This window comes from Cydia amplana, chromosome 21 (genome assembly GCF_948474715.1).
Source record: "Cydia amplana chromosome 21, ilCydAmpl1.1, whole genome shotgun sequence".
Lineage (NCBI taxonomy): Eukaryota > Metazoa > Arthropoda > Insecta > Lepidoptera > Tortricidae > Cydia > Cydia amplana.
Genome location: NC_086089.1, coordinates 11997527 through 12015905, shown reverse-complemented (window position 1 = coordinate 12015905; position 18379 = coordinate 11997527). Strand labels below are relative to the sequence as shown.

General features: G+C 41.9%; 1 protein-coding gene across 1 annotated transcript in view; it reads left to right on the top strand.

Annotated features, from left to right (window-relative positions):
- The window catches only part of LOC134657968 (snake venom 5'-nucleotidase), a 41094-nt gene extending 23152 nt beyond the window's left edge, over positions 1-17942 (top strand). The window contains exons 10-15 of the mRNA XM_063513574.1: positions 1094-1249; positions 6212-6391; positions 10686-10810; positions 13281-13388; positions 15324-15420; positions 17842-17942. Coding sequence (XP_063369644.1) covers positions 1094-1249; positions 6212-6391; positions 10686-10810; positions 13281-13388; positions 15324-15420; positions 17842-17925 — 750 coding nt within the window. The 3' untranslated portion in view covers positions 17926-17942. The remainder of the gene's footprint in view (positions 1-1093; positions 1250-6211; positions 6392-10685; positions 10811-13280; positions 13389-15323; positions 15421-17841) is intronic.
- Positions 17943-18379: the final 437 nt, after the last annotated feature.

Sequence of the window (18379 nt, the reverse complement as noted above, 5' to 3'; positions counted from 1 at the left end):
ACCGAAATGACAGTTAATAGTATGAAATAACATTTCATGTTCATACTATTAACTGTCATTTCAGTCTACCGAATAAAAAAATAGACTTTATCATGGACTAACCTATAGGTTAGTCCATGACTTTATGTAACTACATATGTACTTATGTAATATGTTTGTACGGGTCAAATCTTACAAGTTAAATTTGACCCACTTCCTGACTTCTAATGAAGCTGAAAATTTGCATACATATGTAAGTCGGGTGACAATGCAATATTTTGGTACCATCGAGCTGATCTGATGATGGAGACAGAGGGTGGCCATAGGAACTCTGTGATAAAACAACGCAACCTAATTGTGTTTGGGGTTTTTAGAATTGTCTCGATGAGTATTAGTTGCCTGTGGAAAGAAAAATACGGTCAGCGATAAAAGCTTGTACCAAAAATGATTTTTTGCCAAAAAATTATACATTGTTAAATTTATTCGAAGCTTAATACAATTATTTATTTCCCAGAATACATGGCATATATGTAGATTGTGACATAAAATTGAGCATGCGAATATGGGGCATTATCTATGAAAAGGGACCTTATTGTCGATGGCGCTTACGCCGCACAGCGTCGCGCGGCATTGTATTTATATCGTTAATAATGGCGTAAGCGCCATCGACGATAAGGTCCCTTTTCATAGATAACGTCACATATTACAGTCTATTCATGTCATGTCACACCTTATAAAACAAAGTCCACCGCCGCGTGTCTGTTTGTATGTTTGTCCGCGATAAACTTTCATTTGTCTACTCTCAATTGCTCAAAGGTTGACTGGAAGAGATCTCTTATAGGGATAAGTTCGCCTTTGTACATTGTATACTTTTAATTGTATCTTAACCTGTTTTATGTAAAGTGTTTACATACATACATACATAAACTCAAAAACTACTGAACCGATTTTCATGCGGTTTTCACCTATCAATAGAGTGATTCTTGAGGAAGGTTTAGGTGTATAGTTTCTTAAGGTTTACCCGTGCGAAGCCAGGGCGGGTCGCTAGTAAATAATAGTTTTCGGCCTCGAAAAACCGGGCTATGTTAGTTACCAAAAGTTTTTCCTTCTCTAGGTGCACCCGGCAGGAGACTTTACCCTGCGAGACCTGGGGTCCATTATCCCCATGCGGGACCCGATAGTGGTCGTAGAGGCAACAGGGGCTGTCATACTGCAAGCCTTAGAGAACTCAGTCAGCCAGTACCCGAGCCTGGAGGGTCGGTTTCCACAAGTAAGTTAGTTGTGCACTAGGTGCACCCTGAGAGACCTGGGGTCCATTATCCCCATGGACCCGCTAGTGGAGGCGACGGGTCATACTGCAAGCCTTAGAGAACTCAGTCAGCCAGTACCCGAGCCTGGAGGGTCGGTTTCCACAAGTAAGTTAGTTGTGCACTAGGTGCACCCTGAGAGACCTGGGGTCCATTATCCCCATGCGGGACCCGATAGTGGTCGTAGAGGCAACAGGGGCTGTCATACTTCAAGCCTTAGAGAACTCAGTCAGCCAGTACCCGAGCCTGGAGGGTCGGTTTCCACAAGTAAGTTAGTTGTGCACTAGGTGCACCCTGAGAGACCTGGGGTCCATTATCCCCATGCGGGACCCGATAGTGGTCGTGGAGGCAACAGGGGCTGTCATACTTCAAGCCTTAGAGAACTCAGTTAGCCAGTACCCGAGCCTGGAGGGTCGGTTTCCACAAGTAAGTTAGTTGTGCACTAGGTGCACCCTGAGAGACCTGGGGTCCATTATCCCCATGGACCCGCTAGTGGAGGCGACGGGTCATACTGCAAGCCTTAGAGACTCAGTCAGCCAGTACCCGAGCCTGGAGGGTCGGTTTCCACAAGTAAGTTAGTTGTGCACTAGGTGCACCCTGAGAGACCTGGGGTCCATTATCCCCATGGACCCGCTAGTGGAGGCGACGGGTCATACTGCAAGCCTTAGAGAACTCAGTCAGGCAGTACCCGAGCCTGGAGGGTCGGTTTCCACAAGTAAGTTAGTTGTGCACTAGGTGCACCCTGAGAGACCTGGGGTCCATTATCCCCATGGACCCGCTAGTGGAGGCGACGGGTCATACTGCAAGCCTTAGAGAACTCAGTCAGCCAGTACCCGAGCCTGGAGGGTCGGTTTCCACAAGTAAGTTAGTTGTGCACTAGGTGCACCCTGAGAGACCTGGGGTCCATTATCCCCATGGACCCGCTAGTGGAGGCGACGGGTCATACTGCAAGCCTTAGAGAACTCAGTCAGCCAGTACCCGAGCCTGGAGGGTCGGTTTCCACAAGTAAGTTAGTTGTGCACTAGGTGCACCCTGAGAGACCTGGGGTCCATTATCCCCATGCGGGACCCGATAGTGGTCGTAGAGGCAACAGGGGCCGTCATACTTCAAGCCTTAGAGAACTCAGTCAGCCAGTACCCGAGCCTGGAGGGTCGGTTTCCACAAGTAAGTTAGTTGTGCACTAGGTGCACCCTGAGAGACCTGGGGTCCATTATCCCCATGCGGGACCCGATAGTGGTCGTTGAGGCGACAGGGGCTGTCATACTGCAAGCCTTAGAGAACTCAGTCAGCCAGTACCCGAGCCTGGAGGGTCGGTTTCCGCAAGTTAGTTGTGCACTAGGTGCACCCTGAGAGACCTGGGGTCCATTATCCCCATGCGGGACCCGATAGTGGTCGTAGAGGCAACAGGGGCTGTCATACTTCAAGCCTTAGAGAACTCAGTCGGCCAGTACCCGAGCCTGGAGGGTCGGTTTCCACAAGTAAGTTAGTTGTGCACTAGGTGCACCCTGAGAGACCTGGGGTCCATTATCCCCATGGACCCGCTAGTGGAGGCGACGGGTCATACTGCAAGCCTTAGAGAACTCAGTCAGCCAGTACCCGAGCCTGGAGGGTCGGTTTCCACAAGTAAGTTAGTTGTGCACTAGGTGCACCCTGAGAGACCTGGGGTCCATTATCCCCATGGACCCGCTAGTGGAGGCGACGGGTCATACTGCAAGCCTTAGAGAACTCAGTCAGCCAGTACCCGAGCCTGGAGGGTCGGTTTCCACAAGTAAGTTAGTTGTGCACTAGGTGCACCCTGAGAGACCTGGGGTCCATTATCCCCATGGACCCGCTAGTGGAGGCGACGGGTCATACTGCAAGCCTTAGAGAACTCAGCCAGTACCCGAGCCTGGAGGGTCGGTTTCCACAAGTAAGTTAGTTGTGCACTAGGTGCACCCTGAGAGACCTGGGGTCCATTATCCCCATGGACCCGCTAGTGGAGGCGACGGGTCATACTGCAAGCCTTAGAGAACTCAGTCAGCCAGTACCCGAGCCTGGAGGGTCGGTTTCCGCAAGTAAGTTAGTTGTGCACTAGGTGCACCCTGAGAGACCTGGGGTCCATTATCCCCATGCGGGACCCGATAGTGGAGGCGACGGGTCATACTGCAAGCCTTAGAGAACTCAGTCAGCCAGTACCCGAGCCTGGAGGGGCGGTTTCCACAAGTAAGTTAGTTGTGCACTAGGTGCACCCTGAGAGACCTGGGGTCCATTATCCCCATGGACCCGCTAGTGGAGGCGACGGGTCATACTGCAAGCCTTAGAGAACTCAGTCAGCCAGTACCCGAGCCTGGAGGGTCGGTTTCCACAAGTAAGTTAGTTGTGCACTAGGTGCACCTTGAGAGACCTGGGGTCCATTATCCCCATGGACCCGCTAGTGGAGGCGACGGGTCATACTGCAAGCCTTGGTGAACTCAGTCAGCCAGTACCCGAGCCTGGAGGGTCGGTTTCCACAAGTAAGTTAGTTGTGCACTAGGTGCACTCTGAGAGACCTGGGGTCCATTATCCCCATGGACCCGCTAGTGGAGGCGACAGGGGCCGTCATACTGCAAGCCTTAGAGAACTCAGTCAGCCAGTACCCGAGCCTGGAGGGTCGGTTTCCACAAGTAAGTTAGTTGTGCACTAGGTGCACCCTGAGAGACCTGGGGTCTATCATCCCTATGCGGGACCCGATAGTGGTCGTAGAGGCAACAGGAGCTGTCATACTTCAAGCCTTAGAGAACTCAGTCAGCCAGTACCCGAGCCTGGAGGGTCGGTTTCCGCAAGTAAGTTAGTTGTGCACTAGGTGCACCCTGAGAGACCTGGGGTCCATTATCCCCATGCGGGACCCGATAGTGGTCGTAGAGGCAACAGGGGCTGTCATACTTCAAGCCTTAGAGAACTCAGTCAGCCAGTACCCGAGCCTGGAGGGTCGGTTTCCACAAGTAAGTTAGTTGTGCTCTAGGTGCACCCTGAGAGACCTGGGGTCCATTATCCCCATGCGGGACCCGATAGTGGTCGTAGAGGCAACAGGGGCTGTCATACTTCAAGCCTTAGAGAACTCAGTCAGCCAGTACCCGAGCCTGGAGGGTCGGTTTCCACAAGTAAGTTAGTTGTGCTCTAGGTGCACCCTGAGAGACCTGGGGTCCATTATCCCCATGCGGGACCCGATAGTGGTCGTAGAGGCAACAGGGGCTGTCATACTGCAAGCCTTAGAGAACTCAGTCAGCCAGTACCCGAGCCTGGAGGGTCGGTTTCCACAAGTAAGTTAGTTGTGCACTAGGTGCACCCTGAGAGACCTGGGGTCTATCATCCCTATGCGGGACCCGATAGTGGTCGTAGAGGCAACAGGGGCTGTCATACTTCAAGCCTTAGAGAACTCAGTCAGCCAGTACCCGAGCCTGGAGGGTCGGTTTCCACAAGTAAGTTAGTTGTGCACTAGGTGCACCCTGAGAGACCTGGGGTCCATTATCCCCATGCGGGACCCGATAGTGGTCGTGGAGGCAACAGGGGCTGTCATACTTCAAGCCTTAGAGAACTCAGTCAGCCAGTACCCGAGCCTGGAGGGTCGGTTTCCACAAGTAAGTTAGTTGTGCACTAGGTGCACCCTGAGAGACCTGGGGTCCATTATCCCCATGCGGGACCCGATAGTGGTCGTGGAGGCAACAGGGGCTGTCATACTTCAAGCCTTAGAGAACTCAGTCGGCCAGTACCTGAGCCTGGAGGGTCGGTTTCCACAAGTAAGTTAATCTATAACATCGATTGGCATTGTAAACATTAATTGTTTTAATTTGATTTTCCTTAAGGGTCAGTTTCAGGAATCTATTCATGGAAACTTATCAATTTATAGCTAAAGGAAATAATTATAGGCATGATTACTTCTTTTTTTAGATGCAAAATAACGGCTACATTAGTTGTATTGCCACCCCTGTATAAAATAATTGAAGTATTATTTGTTTAAATCGATAACAATAAAAATGAATTTGTTTTAATCCAATATATTATAGACACTGACACAGCAATACTTGGTTACAAAGTGTAAGATATCTCAATACCTATTTATGTCTCTTGTTCATGATTTTAATTTGCTATATTGATCATTAAATTAGTATATTATCTCTTTGCCTGAGATACAGGATTATATTCCTAGTTCAGGCGCATGTAACAATGTACGTAATATGTAAAAGTTCACGCATTATGTAACATTAGCAATAAGGTTTTCTTAATAAATTATTCTTATTCTTAATCAAATAAAAAAAAAATTAACACAAAAGCCGAGTGTAAAAGGCAGGTTAGTTTTTATCACTGATATGCTGTTAGTACCCGTGTTTTTTTATTTGGGGGGAATATTTTTCATTTCATTTATTTATTTAAATTAATCAGCACTAACAGCTAAACCTAACATGCTAAATAATTGGCATTATACATATTACTTATTCCCACTTGCACCATTCCAGTAACCCGGGGTTAACCGATTAAATCTGAAGTTACCATGGTTACCGGTACATTTTGGCAATGGGTTAACGGTTTAACCGCATATTGTTGCATGTTGCTATGTGTGTTGCGTCATAGAGAAATATAATAAGACAAGAGTGCTCACTCCATACATCATCCAAACTATTAATTTCGGTGTCTACATCTAGCATCGAGTAGCCGAACTATCAGTACTGCTACTTGACAATAGATGTAGCACCGACCGGAAAGTCTTATCTCAACAGCATAAAACTTTCCGGTCCATGCTACATCTATTGTCAAGTAGCAGTACTGATAGTTCCGCTACTCGATGCCAGATGCTAATAGTCTTTTTGGTACTAAAACTGATGTATGGAGTGAGCAATCTATGTATTTTTTTCTCTATGGTTGCGTGTTGTGTCGTAACATGTTACAGCCTGTGTTGACCTGTGTTGCAGGTGGCGGGCATATCGTTCGCGTTCGACCCGACTAAACCCGCCGGCGCGCGCGTCGCCGAGCAAGTCGTTAAGATCGGAGATGAGTACTTACAGAGGGAACAGCGATACAGACTCGCCGTCAAAGACTACCTGTACAGGGGAAACGATGGGTTTAACATGCTACCCGGCTGCAGGCTACTGGTAAGACTTAAATACGTGTGACCAGTGGCGGATTTCCCATAAGGCACAGTAGGCACGAGCCTAGGGCGGCGAGATATTAGGGGCGGCAAATTGTGACAAAAAAATCGCTGATGATAACAAGAATAGTTATTTGTACAACAAGTGATCAAAGTTTGATATTTCTTCGAGTGCTTAATTTGAGTCCCGTGCAAGCGAAAGATTCTATAATAGATTCACGAGCGTAGCGAGTGAATCTAATTTAGAATCTTGAGCGTAGTAAGGGACTCAAAAGCGCACGAGATGTAAATAACTTTGATCTCGTGTAGTACACAACATTTTTCACCTCAGCGCAGTGAGAACATACCTATTAGACAACTTGAAAAATGTAATCCTTGTTCATCACTTAATACCTGCACTCATGTTTTCTTAAGATATACAAACAATTAAGTTTAATTACCGCAATGGAACACAAAAACAAAACGTAATAATAAATTCCATTAAAATAATATAGAAATAACAAACATTAACTGACACTTCAAACTTTTTTTTGTAAAAAAAATCTTTATAAGATACGGTCCGAATTGCGGATACGTACTATTTGTCAACTATGGTAGAAATTCTTAAAAGTAAAATAATTATTTTTGCGTGATGATCTGTGTATTTTTTGAGTTCATTATTTGAATTGTACAATAAAATACCTAAAATATAGTATTTTATCAGTTTTTATCAAATCTTAAACTTTATTTTTATTTATTAATTATTAAGAATTCATACTCGTACGTGGTTTGGAACGATGCGGTCTGAAGTTTTTCGGGGGTCTATTATAAACCGTGAATATACTGTTGAATGTCGTTTTAACTTTTTTTTGTCTGTTTCTTTTTGCTAACAGTGTGAAAGGGACAGAGATAATAGAACCCAAGTATTTCGAACTTTTATTAGACCCCGCATGTTGAAATGACATTTGACAATAAATGTCACTTGAATGTCATTTTGTCTCACTCAGTGAGCAAAATCGCATTTTGCTCACTGTTTTTAAGAATCAAAGTACCCTTGTTCGAGCTGCTGAGGTGAAAATAACTTAAAATTAGGCCAGGCAACGAATTCTCAAAAAAAGGTATAAGTAGAGGGAAATGCTTGGAACACAATTTTTGACTTCGTAACTTTGTTTCAACTAGTTAGGAGGTGAACATATCAAAAGTCCCCGGCCGTAGCCCTTGAGCCGGGGGCAGAGGGAGGTTTGAAGGTCCTATTTTTCGGTTTTTAGCTTATATCTCGGAAACTATGCGTTCTAACGACTGATCATTGTACAAAATGAAAGCTGATTAAATTTGCTACAAGTCTTATTTAGTACAGTTTTTCGATATCTTGAGGGCTCTGCACAGTTGTGCGCGAATCGCGGCGCGAAGCCGCGAACGCAAGTGTGGCGTCGATTTCACAGATTGTTCACGCCTTCGCGCCTTGTTCCCCGTTTTTTGTCGGTTTTTCGGCCAGCGTCAAAGGAGGCGCGAAGCGCGAACTTCAAGACTCCACAATACACACTATTTTGGCTCATCAGTTGCAAGATAAATATTAATTCTATTATATATAGCGGCTATATTTTACGGTTTTACAACAAAACAAAATGGAAAAATAGCTACAGCAAGTATGATGCCTTAGATAAATAACAGTTAAACTCGATCAGCTAATGCTTTTCAGCCATCTTGGCCCGAACTAAACTGCGAAATCACCGAGAAGTTTGCGAGTGTGGAGTCATACGTCAACGTCGCGATATGTTCGCTCGACGAAGTCGCGCCGCGATTCACGCACAATAGTCTGGAGGGGGGCTTGTATAGGGCCCTCCACACTCGTGCGCGAATCGCAGCGCGAAGCCGCGAACGCGAATGTGGAGTCGATTTCGCAGATCTGCTACACTGTTAAAATCTTTCGGGTTTCGGGTGACTCGTGAGCACCGTGAGTATTATTGATGGAAATTTAATGCAAAATTATAGACATTCAAGAGCGGCTATCTCAAAAACTAAACAAGATACCTATCGAAAAACTCGACTGTATAAAACTTGTAGCAAATTTAATCAACTTTCATTTTGTGTAATGATCATGTCACAACGACGCATAGATAGTTTCTAAGATATTATACGCGAAAAACCGAAAAATGGAACCTTCAAATCAAACACCCCCGCTCAAGGGCTACGGCCGGGGACTTTTGATATTTTCACCTTCTAACGAGTCCAAACAAAGTTACTAAGTTAAAAGTGTGTCAGAAGCATTTCCCTCTACACCTTTTCGTTGCCTGACCTAAATGTAGTCAATATGATGGGTGCTGATGCTGAAGAGGCGGCTACAGAGTCTGAGCCTAGGGCGGCAAAGACTGCAAATCCGCCACTGCGTGTGACCCGTTCTTAATTTTTAATTTAAAACAAGTTATACAGCATAACAGTATAAATATCAAACCACTGCTAACTTACACAGAATATTATAAGAAAAAGAAAACAGTATACAATTAATCACAAATTACACAATAATTAACATAAGATAATATATGACGGAGGCATGAGCGATGGCGGGTGGGCGTAGTACCTCGATGTATTACTTCACAGGTCCGATCTCTAGCGCGGTCTGTTCAACTCAGCCGGGGGAGCCTTACCGCTCCCGCCTCGAAGTCCAGTTGGCAAACCTGCTCGACAAGTCTACCATCATAACAACAAAAATGCCAACTCGTGCCTACGTTCACCCAAGATAAACCTCTTGACCTTCCAAAGCCTTCTACCTGATATCTTAGTTCAACAATACGCCAATAGATGGCGCTACTTTCTACGCAACTTTATTATTCCGTTATAGTTCGTTTTTTTTAACATTAGAAATAAGGTAAACAATCTTGATGTGTCTTTTAATTGAAAAACACATTTTAAATATAAGTTACGGTAAATATGTAACAATTATGAATCTAATACGATCATTTATATTCTTCTGCTTTCATAAGTAATAGTTACTGATTTTTAAAAAGCGTTTTTCAATTAAAAGACATGTCAAGATCGCTTACCTTCTTTCAAGTTCTTTCTAATGCTAAAAAAACGAACTATACAACCAAGTAATACGTAGCCAAACCACAGAATAACTAATAGTACTACCGTACAGAAAATTCACTCCTTCACAAAAGTCAGGTTGAGGTATAAAATTACACCTATATCGCCGCCTGCGAGCAAAATTGAAACTTATAACCGCGCACGAACCGTGAATCTCCTTTGCGCGCCGCAGTTTTATGACCGAGTGGTGAGTGTCGGCACGGGGTTATCACTTGACAAGTTTTTATACCTATACCCACTGATTTATTGTTTTTAAGATAAATATGTAGGAATTACAAACGTTGATTATGTAAACATACATTTTTTATCCGAAGATAGCATGTCTGATTCTCACGGAAGTAAGTTTCGAAGCCATTGTGTATTTTCAATTTTGCGCGAGCGCCGCGTGACACGACTATCGTGCGCGCCGAGCGGCAGCCCACTGCCATACGCCTGTCCGATGGGCGCGCCGGCCAAATGTACCTAAACTGCGGAGTGACACCCCCCTGACACAAACATTGCTAATCGACTTTATATTTATAATTTTTGACATTTAACAAATTGACACATATTAGTGAAAGAATAAGGATCATAGTCAAATAGCGTTCTATTCTAACAGTTTTAATATTCTGTCGAAAGATGGGAGTAAATGTACTGTGACAGTAACTCTCTATAAAATAAATAAATATTATAGGACATTTTTTACACAAAATGACTAAGCCCCACGGTAAGCTCAAGAAGGCTTGGGTACTCAGACAACGATATATATAATATACAAATACTTAAATACATAGAAAACAGCCATGACTCAAGAACAAATATGTGTGTTCATCACACAAATAAATGCACTTACCGGGATTCGAACCCAGGACCGTGGCTTCACAGGCAGGGTCACTACCACAGAACATATTAAAGAGGTTAGAACGGCTATCGCGCGCAGTTAGTATCGGAACCGGTGTCGCCGCTCGTTCCTCTCCACATTTCTCGCGCAACGGTAGTAAAAACTTGTGTACCTGGTGAATGGTTACGCCTCCTTTAGACAGATTTGATGTCTGGCTTCTTAATCTGAACGTTATTGTGGCGCAAAAGGCATGTTTACGTTTTTCGGTCAGCGCGGGCGAGTACTAGCATGCGAGCGTTTGCTCATAACCGGCGGCGACACGTACCCTGCTCGCATCGCCATTCTACTTGTTCTGTGGTCACTACCCACTAGGCCATACCGGTCGTCACTCTATTCTCTTTGCTACTATTGACAGGTATCAGAAGACCTGTGCCCGGAGATCGGGCTGGCGGTGCAGAACCACTTCGCAGCCATCAACGTGCGCTCCGGGCGAGCGAGGGCTTCTAAGCACCGCCAGTCGCTAGTCACCCTCAGCCGCAGGTACGTCGTGTACACATGGCTTAGGGTTGCCAGATCATAAGGCGCTATTATCGGGAAAAAATATAATTTTTTCGGGATTTTGGGACTTAAGTCGGGAAAAAAATACCATCGCTCCCTCACCGCATAATCTCTCGCCACGTACGCCCCGCGCGCTCGCTCGACGACAGTTCGGAACTTGAAATCATTGTTTTATAACGTGAACCTGTTTTTCGGGACAATTTGCACTTGGTCGGGAATCGGGAACACATGCTAAAAATCGGGAGAATCCCGCCAAATCCCGACCATCTGGCAACCCTAACATGGCTGCAAAAGTGCATACCCACATTATGAATATAATTAATTTTTGCAGCTCGCTGTACTCTTAATTAGTCGTTGGTATTAAAAGTAACTTTTAATAAGACAATTAGGTACTAGAAGTCTTATATTAGCTAAAAACGTTGCTTACGCTGAGCGAGGGCTTCTAAGCATCGGCAGTCGCTATAGTTCGTTTTTTAGCATTAGAAATAAGGTAAACAATCTTGATGTGTCTTTTAATTGAAAAACACATTTTAAAAATAAGTAACGGTAAATATGTAACAATTATGAATCTAATACGATCTTTTATAGTCTTCTGCTTTAATAAGTAATAGTTATTAATTTGTTTAAAAAGTGTTTTTCAATTAAAAGATATGTCAAAATCGCTTATTTTCTTTCAAGTTCTTTCTAATGCTAAAAACGAACTGTAGTCACTTTCAGCCGCAGGTACGTCGTGTACACATGACTGCAAAAGTGCATGCGTATTCGAGGGGACTTTCATTCCAATTAACAATTTAGGTAAAATAATCGTTATTTATGGAATGGGGAGTAAAAAATTAGAATGGAGATTTTATAACAAATCCATTTAAAACCAACTTTCAATTGTTTATCTTAAAAAATCGTAATTGGAAAGTTAAATGCTCTAGTGCAGAAACGTATCACTTTCTGCACATCTTTTAGAACAACAATGACCCTCTTTCAGAGCATGAGAAATGAAATATACTCGGTCAACCAGATCTTGACACTAGAAAAAGGCGGCAAATTTGAAAAATGTAGGCGCGAAGGGATATCGTCCCATAGAATATTTGAATTTCGCGCCTTTTTTTACTGATTGACCGAAGCGAAGCGAAGGTCTACGTTTTGACTCGGGCATTTTGCTTTTGTATGTCCGGATGTTCTCCTCTACAGGTCGCAATTCTTAACCGATTTTCGTGAAATTTTGTGACCGAATTCTATGACTAAATAATTTTTTTTTGTCGATCCGGTTTTTGGAAATTTTTCAAAATGGCGGAGTCGTGATAGCTCCCGCCTAAACAAATAGTCGTATCGGTATCATAAGAGTTTTTTCTTTTTGAGATATGTTTATAGATTAAATGGCCAAAAATTCAGAAAATTTGTATCGCTGGTTTTGGCGATATTTCGATATTTAGTTTTTACTTGAGAATGAGTAGCTAAATTTCGTCAGCTTTAGTAAGAACTATAATGGCGTATTTTGCAAACGTTCGCTTATTTTGTTTGCATCGGGAGGTCCCTGGTTCCATCCCCAGTAACTGTATACTGCTACATAACTTTTTGTATTTTTTAGGGTTCCGTAGCCAAATGGCAAAAAACGGAACCCTTATAGATTCGTCATGTCTGTCTGTCTGTCTGTCTGTCCGTCTGTCTGTCCGTCTGTCTGTCCGTCCGTATGTCACAGCCACTTTTCTCCGAAACTATAAGAACTATACTGTTGAAACTTGGTAAGTAGATGTATTCTGTGAACCGCATTAAGATTTTCACACAAAAATAGAAAAAAAACAATTAATTTTTGGGGTTCCCCATACTTCGAACTGAAACTCAAAATTTTTTTTTTCATCAAACCCATACGTGTGGGATATCTATGGATAGGTCTTCAAAAATGATATTGAGGTTCCTAATATCATTTTTTTCTAAACTGAATAGTTTGCGCGAGAGACACTTCCAAAGTGGTAAAATGTGTGTCCCCCCCCCCTAACTTCTAAAATAAGAGAATGATAAAACTAAAAAAAATATATGATGTACATTACCATGTAAACTTCCACCGAAAATTGGTTTGAACGAGATCTAGTAAGTAGTTTTTTTTTATACGTCATAAATCGCCTAAATACGGAACCCTTCATGGACGAGTCCGACTCGCACTTGGCCGCTTTTTTATACTTAAATTTCGTATAGTTGTTTTTTATTGAATTTTTTTATTTTGAAAAAATTAAAAATCTTGTATTTTTTATTTATCAAGCGCGGGTTAAGCGTATTCGTTTAATTTTTGTTTGTAGCTTTATGTAGTTTTTAATTTTTTGTTTATATTACATGTACTATACCTATATTTTAATAAATATTTTTGCCATACATTTATTCAGTTTTAAGCTCTGCTCGCGAGGTCTACAGCTCACAGAGCCACTAGTAAGGTTTGGTTTGACCAATATATATTGTACCGCAGACACAGCCTGGTGAAGATGCTGGACGTGTCGGAGCTGGACGGGCCGCCGCCGCTGCGCCGCGCCTCCTCCGCCGCCGAGCCGCCCCCGCACCCGCACCCGCACCACCGGTAAAGCTTTGGATTCCTCCGAAAACGGTGCCGTCATATTACGGCCGCTATACAGTGTGTAAATCCAATACGGGCGAATATTTAAACGGTGGTTAGCATAGGACCTAAAAAGTATATTGAGATACATTTTAGTTAGAAATGCAATGAAAATTTTAACCATACAAAATAATTCGGCCCGCAATGTAATACACCACACGTTACGGGATACGAGCTTTTTAAAGTAACTGTCAACGTTTGTTAGCAGTTACAATAAAAAGCTCGTATCTCGTAATGTCATGTCATCTTCTGTTTCTTAATGTTTGCAGTACATTGCTGCTTGGTACATGTGAAAAAAATTAATTACGGAGTCGTATTAAGTGTAACTTTAAAAAACTTCTTAATTAATGATTAGACGGGTAAATTCTTATATCTGGTTTAATTTATTGCCCGTATTGGACTTACACACTGTATAGCGTTGACTGACGTCACTAGAACGTTGTCTATGTAAACAAGATGGCGCGGTTTCCTAGACGGCGTTACGTTACGTTGACTGTCAACGTAACGTAAGATGACGGCCGTCATGACGGTGTCGATAGTTTCGTGAACGTTTTATTAGATAGCGGTGACGCCATTTTGAATAAATGACACGAGATTTGAATAAATGATTCCGTACTACGATTATTTTCCTCTTCTGATGATATTTCATCCTCCAAGTAAATTATAGATGATCAAGCAAATCTTGTCAGTAGGAAGGGACGTTATCCCTTCGCGCCTACATTTTTCAAATTTGCCGCTTTGACTTTGGTGGCTGACGGTGTGTTATGACGCCGTGGTACTTTCCACATGTCGCCACCGTAAAGACGGCCGTCTTTTGCGGCCGCTATATGACGGCCGTCATATTACGGCACCGTTTTCGGAGGAATCCAAAGCTTAAGCGTCTAGAGCCTAGTGAGTAACTTAGTAAAACCAGGCCTATGAACTCTCCGCGCGAGCTCGGATTTATGCCTACGAATCTCGTCCCGCCGGCGGTACACATGCCAGCTACGAGCTACGTAGGTACTATTTAAAAAAAAAACCGGCCATTTGCGAGTCGGACTCGCGCACGGAGGGTTCCGCACCATCAACAAAAAATAGAGCAAAACAAGCAAAAAAACGGTCACCCATCCAAGTACTGACCCCGCCCGACGTTGCTTAACTACAGTCAAAAATCACGTTTGTTCATAAATAAATCATAAATCATATATTTATTTGTAAACATAGGTTTTCATAGATCACACAATTGTATATATAAGGTATCACTATGTTTAGCCATAGGGCATGTTGTATGGCATCCCCACTTAAATCTTTATTTTATTCTGTTTTTAGTATTTGTTGTTATAGCGGCAACAAAAATACATCATCTGTGAAAATTTCAACTGTCTAGCTATCACAGTTCGTGAGATACAGCCTGGTGACAGACGGACGGACGGACAGCGGAGTCTTAGTAATAGGGTCCCGTTTTTACCCTTTGGGTACGGAACCCTAAAAAAGTGTCGAAGCCCTCCAGTGGTGAAGGCCGGATTCGAACCGGCGTCTTTAGCAATCCGGACTAACGCCTTAAACCCCTTGGCCACCCCGCCACGGTGGAATCCGTCCCAATTTCCGCCGTTCGTTTTCCGTTTATATTTAAGCCGTTAGCCCGGATTGCTAAAGACGCCGGTTCGAATCTGGCCTTCACCACTGGAGGGCTTCGACACTTTTTCTTTAATATATGACATCTATTTCAGTTTATAATTTATATAAGTATAGTAGTGTGACGTGTGACGACTTAAAAAAACACAAATCTAAATATTTACTAAAATAATTTGGTTTGTTCCCAAAGTTATGAACATTCTAGAATTTACATTGACCTTATATTTGTATTATTAACGCTTACAAACATGTCTGCTTGATATAAATTGTCAACTTACTGCGCAGGTTGACTCGTCGCGCGTCGCTCGACGACTTAGAACAGCAGTCGTGCGAGCTCGCGCCCAAAATAGAGAACAGGATCATACTCATCGACAAACCCGAGGTAAACATTAATAGCTAGGCGTTTTTTTTTAATGTCCCGAACACTTTTTTTTCAAATTTGGGATTTTTTATGTTATTTCTACTCAGAATCACGAGCTCTTTCTATCCTAATAGGAGAAAAAAAGTGTCCTAAGATTTTTTTTTCCATTCCGTCACCATTTTTCATAGACTTTGTATGGCGGTCGCGTAATGGAAAGATCGAAAAATGTATGGAAATTTTGGGACACTTTTTTTCTCCTATTAGGATAGAAAGAGCTCGTGATTCTGAGTAGAAATAACATAAAAAATCCCAAATTTGAAAAAAAAAAGTGTTTGGGACAACAAAAAAAAACGCCCTCTTACGGTAGATGTCGCTAGGGTCCCCTTGACCACAGAATAAATAATAGTACTAGGTACAGAAGACTCACTCTCTAACAAAACGCGTCTGTTACGATCAGGACAGATATGGCCGCTAGGTGGCGACAGCGCCATGTGCGGCTTATGGCTAGCCACAAAATTGGTGTGGAACGGATGTACTTTTAGCTACCTGTAGCAAAGCGACGAAATCGCGGAGGGAGACACAATTTATTTCGAAGCTTAATAGCATCGTTCGCAGACGTTTCTGCTTACAAAATTGTGACGTTATCTATGAAAAGGGACCTTATTATCGATGGCGCTTACGTCATACATAACGAAGCTCCGATATAAATACGCGGCCACGCGACGCCGTGCGGCGTAAGCGCCATCGACAATGAGGTCCGGTGCGGTGGTTGTAGCTGGTTCGTAGAGGTAGAAAAACAGAAACTCCGCACCGCTGAACAGTCCCTTTTCATAGATAACGCCCCAATAAATTTATCTTTTATCTTATCTTTAAGCGGTGGTGGCCGAGTGGATATGACGTCCGACTTTCAATCCGGAGGTCGCGGGTTCAAATCCTGGCTCGTACCAATGAGTTATTCGGAACTTATGTACGAAATATCATTCGATATTTACCACTAGCTTTTCGGTGAAGGAAAACATCGTGAGGAAACCTGCATACATCTGCGAAGAAATTCAAAGGTGTATGTGAAGTCCCCAATCCGCATTGGGCTAGCGTGGGGACTATAGCCCGAGCCCTCTCGCGCATGAGAGGAGGCCTGTGCCCAGCAGTGGGACGTATATAGGCTCAATTTATTTTATCTTATCTTATCTTTATCTTATCTTTATCTTATCCTTATCTTTATCTTATCTTTATCTTGTCTTTATCTTATCTTTATCTTGTCTTTATCTTATCTTTATCTTATCTTTATCTTATCTTTATCTTATCTTTATCTCATCTTTATCTCATCTTTATCTTATCTTTATCTTATCTTTATCTTATATTTACCTTATCTTTATCTTATCTTTATCTTATCTTTATCTTATCTTTATCTTATCTTTATCTTATCTTTATCTTATCTTTATCTTATCTTTATCTTATCTTTATCTTATCTTTATCTTATCTTTATCTTATCTTTATCTTATCTTAATCTTATCTTAATCTTATCTTAATCTTATCTTAATCTTATCTTTATCTTATCTTTATCTTATCTTTATCTTATCTTTATCTTATCTTTATCTTATCTTTATCTTATCTTTATCTTATCTTTATCTTATCTTTATCTTATCTTTATCTTATCTTTATCTTATCTTTATCTTATCTTTATCTTATCTTTATCTTATCTTTATCTTATCTTTATCTTATCTTTATCTTATCTTTATCTTATCTTTATCTTATCTTTATCTTATCTTTATCTTATCTTTATCTTATCTTTATCTTATCTTTATCTTATCTTTATCTTATCTTTATCTTATCTTTATCTTATCTTTATCTTATCTTTATCTTATCTTTATCTTATCTTTATCTTATCTTTATCTTATCTTTATCTTATCTTTATCTTATCTTTATCTTATCTTTATCTTATCTTTATCTTATCTTTATCTTATCTTTATCTTATCTTTATCTTATCTTTATCTTATCTTTATCTTATCTTTATCTTATCTTTATCTTATCTTTATCTTATCCTTATCTTATCTTTATCTTATCTTTATCTTATCTTTATCTTATCTTTATCTTATCCTTATCTTATCCTTATCTTATCCTTATCTTATCCTTATCTTATCCTTATCTTATCCTTATCTTATCCTTATCTTTATCTTATCTTTATCTTATCTTTATCTTATCTTTATCTTATCTTTATCTTATCTTTATCTTATCTTTATCTTATCTTTATCTTATCTTTATCTTATCTTTATCTTATCTTTATCTTATCTTTATCTTATCTTTATCTTATCGTTATCTTATCTTTATCTTATCTTTATCTTATCTTTATCTTATCTTTATCTTATCTTTATCTTATCTTTATCTTATCTTTATCTTATCTTTATCTTATCTTTATCTTATCTATATCTTATCTGTCGGCAGACTCTGCAGGCGCTGGTGGCTGAACGCGCGCGCTGGGAGGCCGACACGGCCATCGCGGAAGTGGACGACGAGAACTCGCCTTAATCTCGCGATCAATCGACCAACTAATCGTTCAATCATAGAGAAATATAGTAAGACAAGAGTGCTCACTCCATACATCAGTTTTAGTACCAAAAAGACTATTTCAGTGTCTACATCTAGCATCGAGTAGCGGAACTATCAGTTAGAGATGCAACGGATAGTTGTTTGGCCGGATACCGGATATCCGGCCTGGATACTGGCCGAATATCCGGTATCCGGCCGCCGGATATTCGGCCGGCGGAACTATACCTATATTTTGAGTTTTGCAGGTGCGCGTCGTGCAGGTTTCGACCTGTTTTGTAAGTAGTGAACGTACGCGCGGACACATTTCTAGGATCGTAGCGAGTTTTATCATGTCATTACGTAGTAAGTTCGTTTATGGTTACAAGTGCGCGCGCGTATTTTTGTGTAAACAAATAAGTATATTGTGTGACATTGGTTACGTATTCATTTCTAT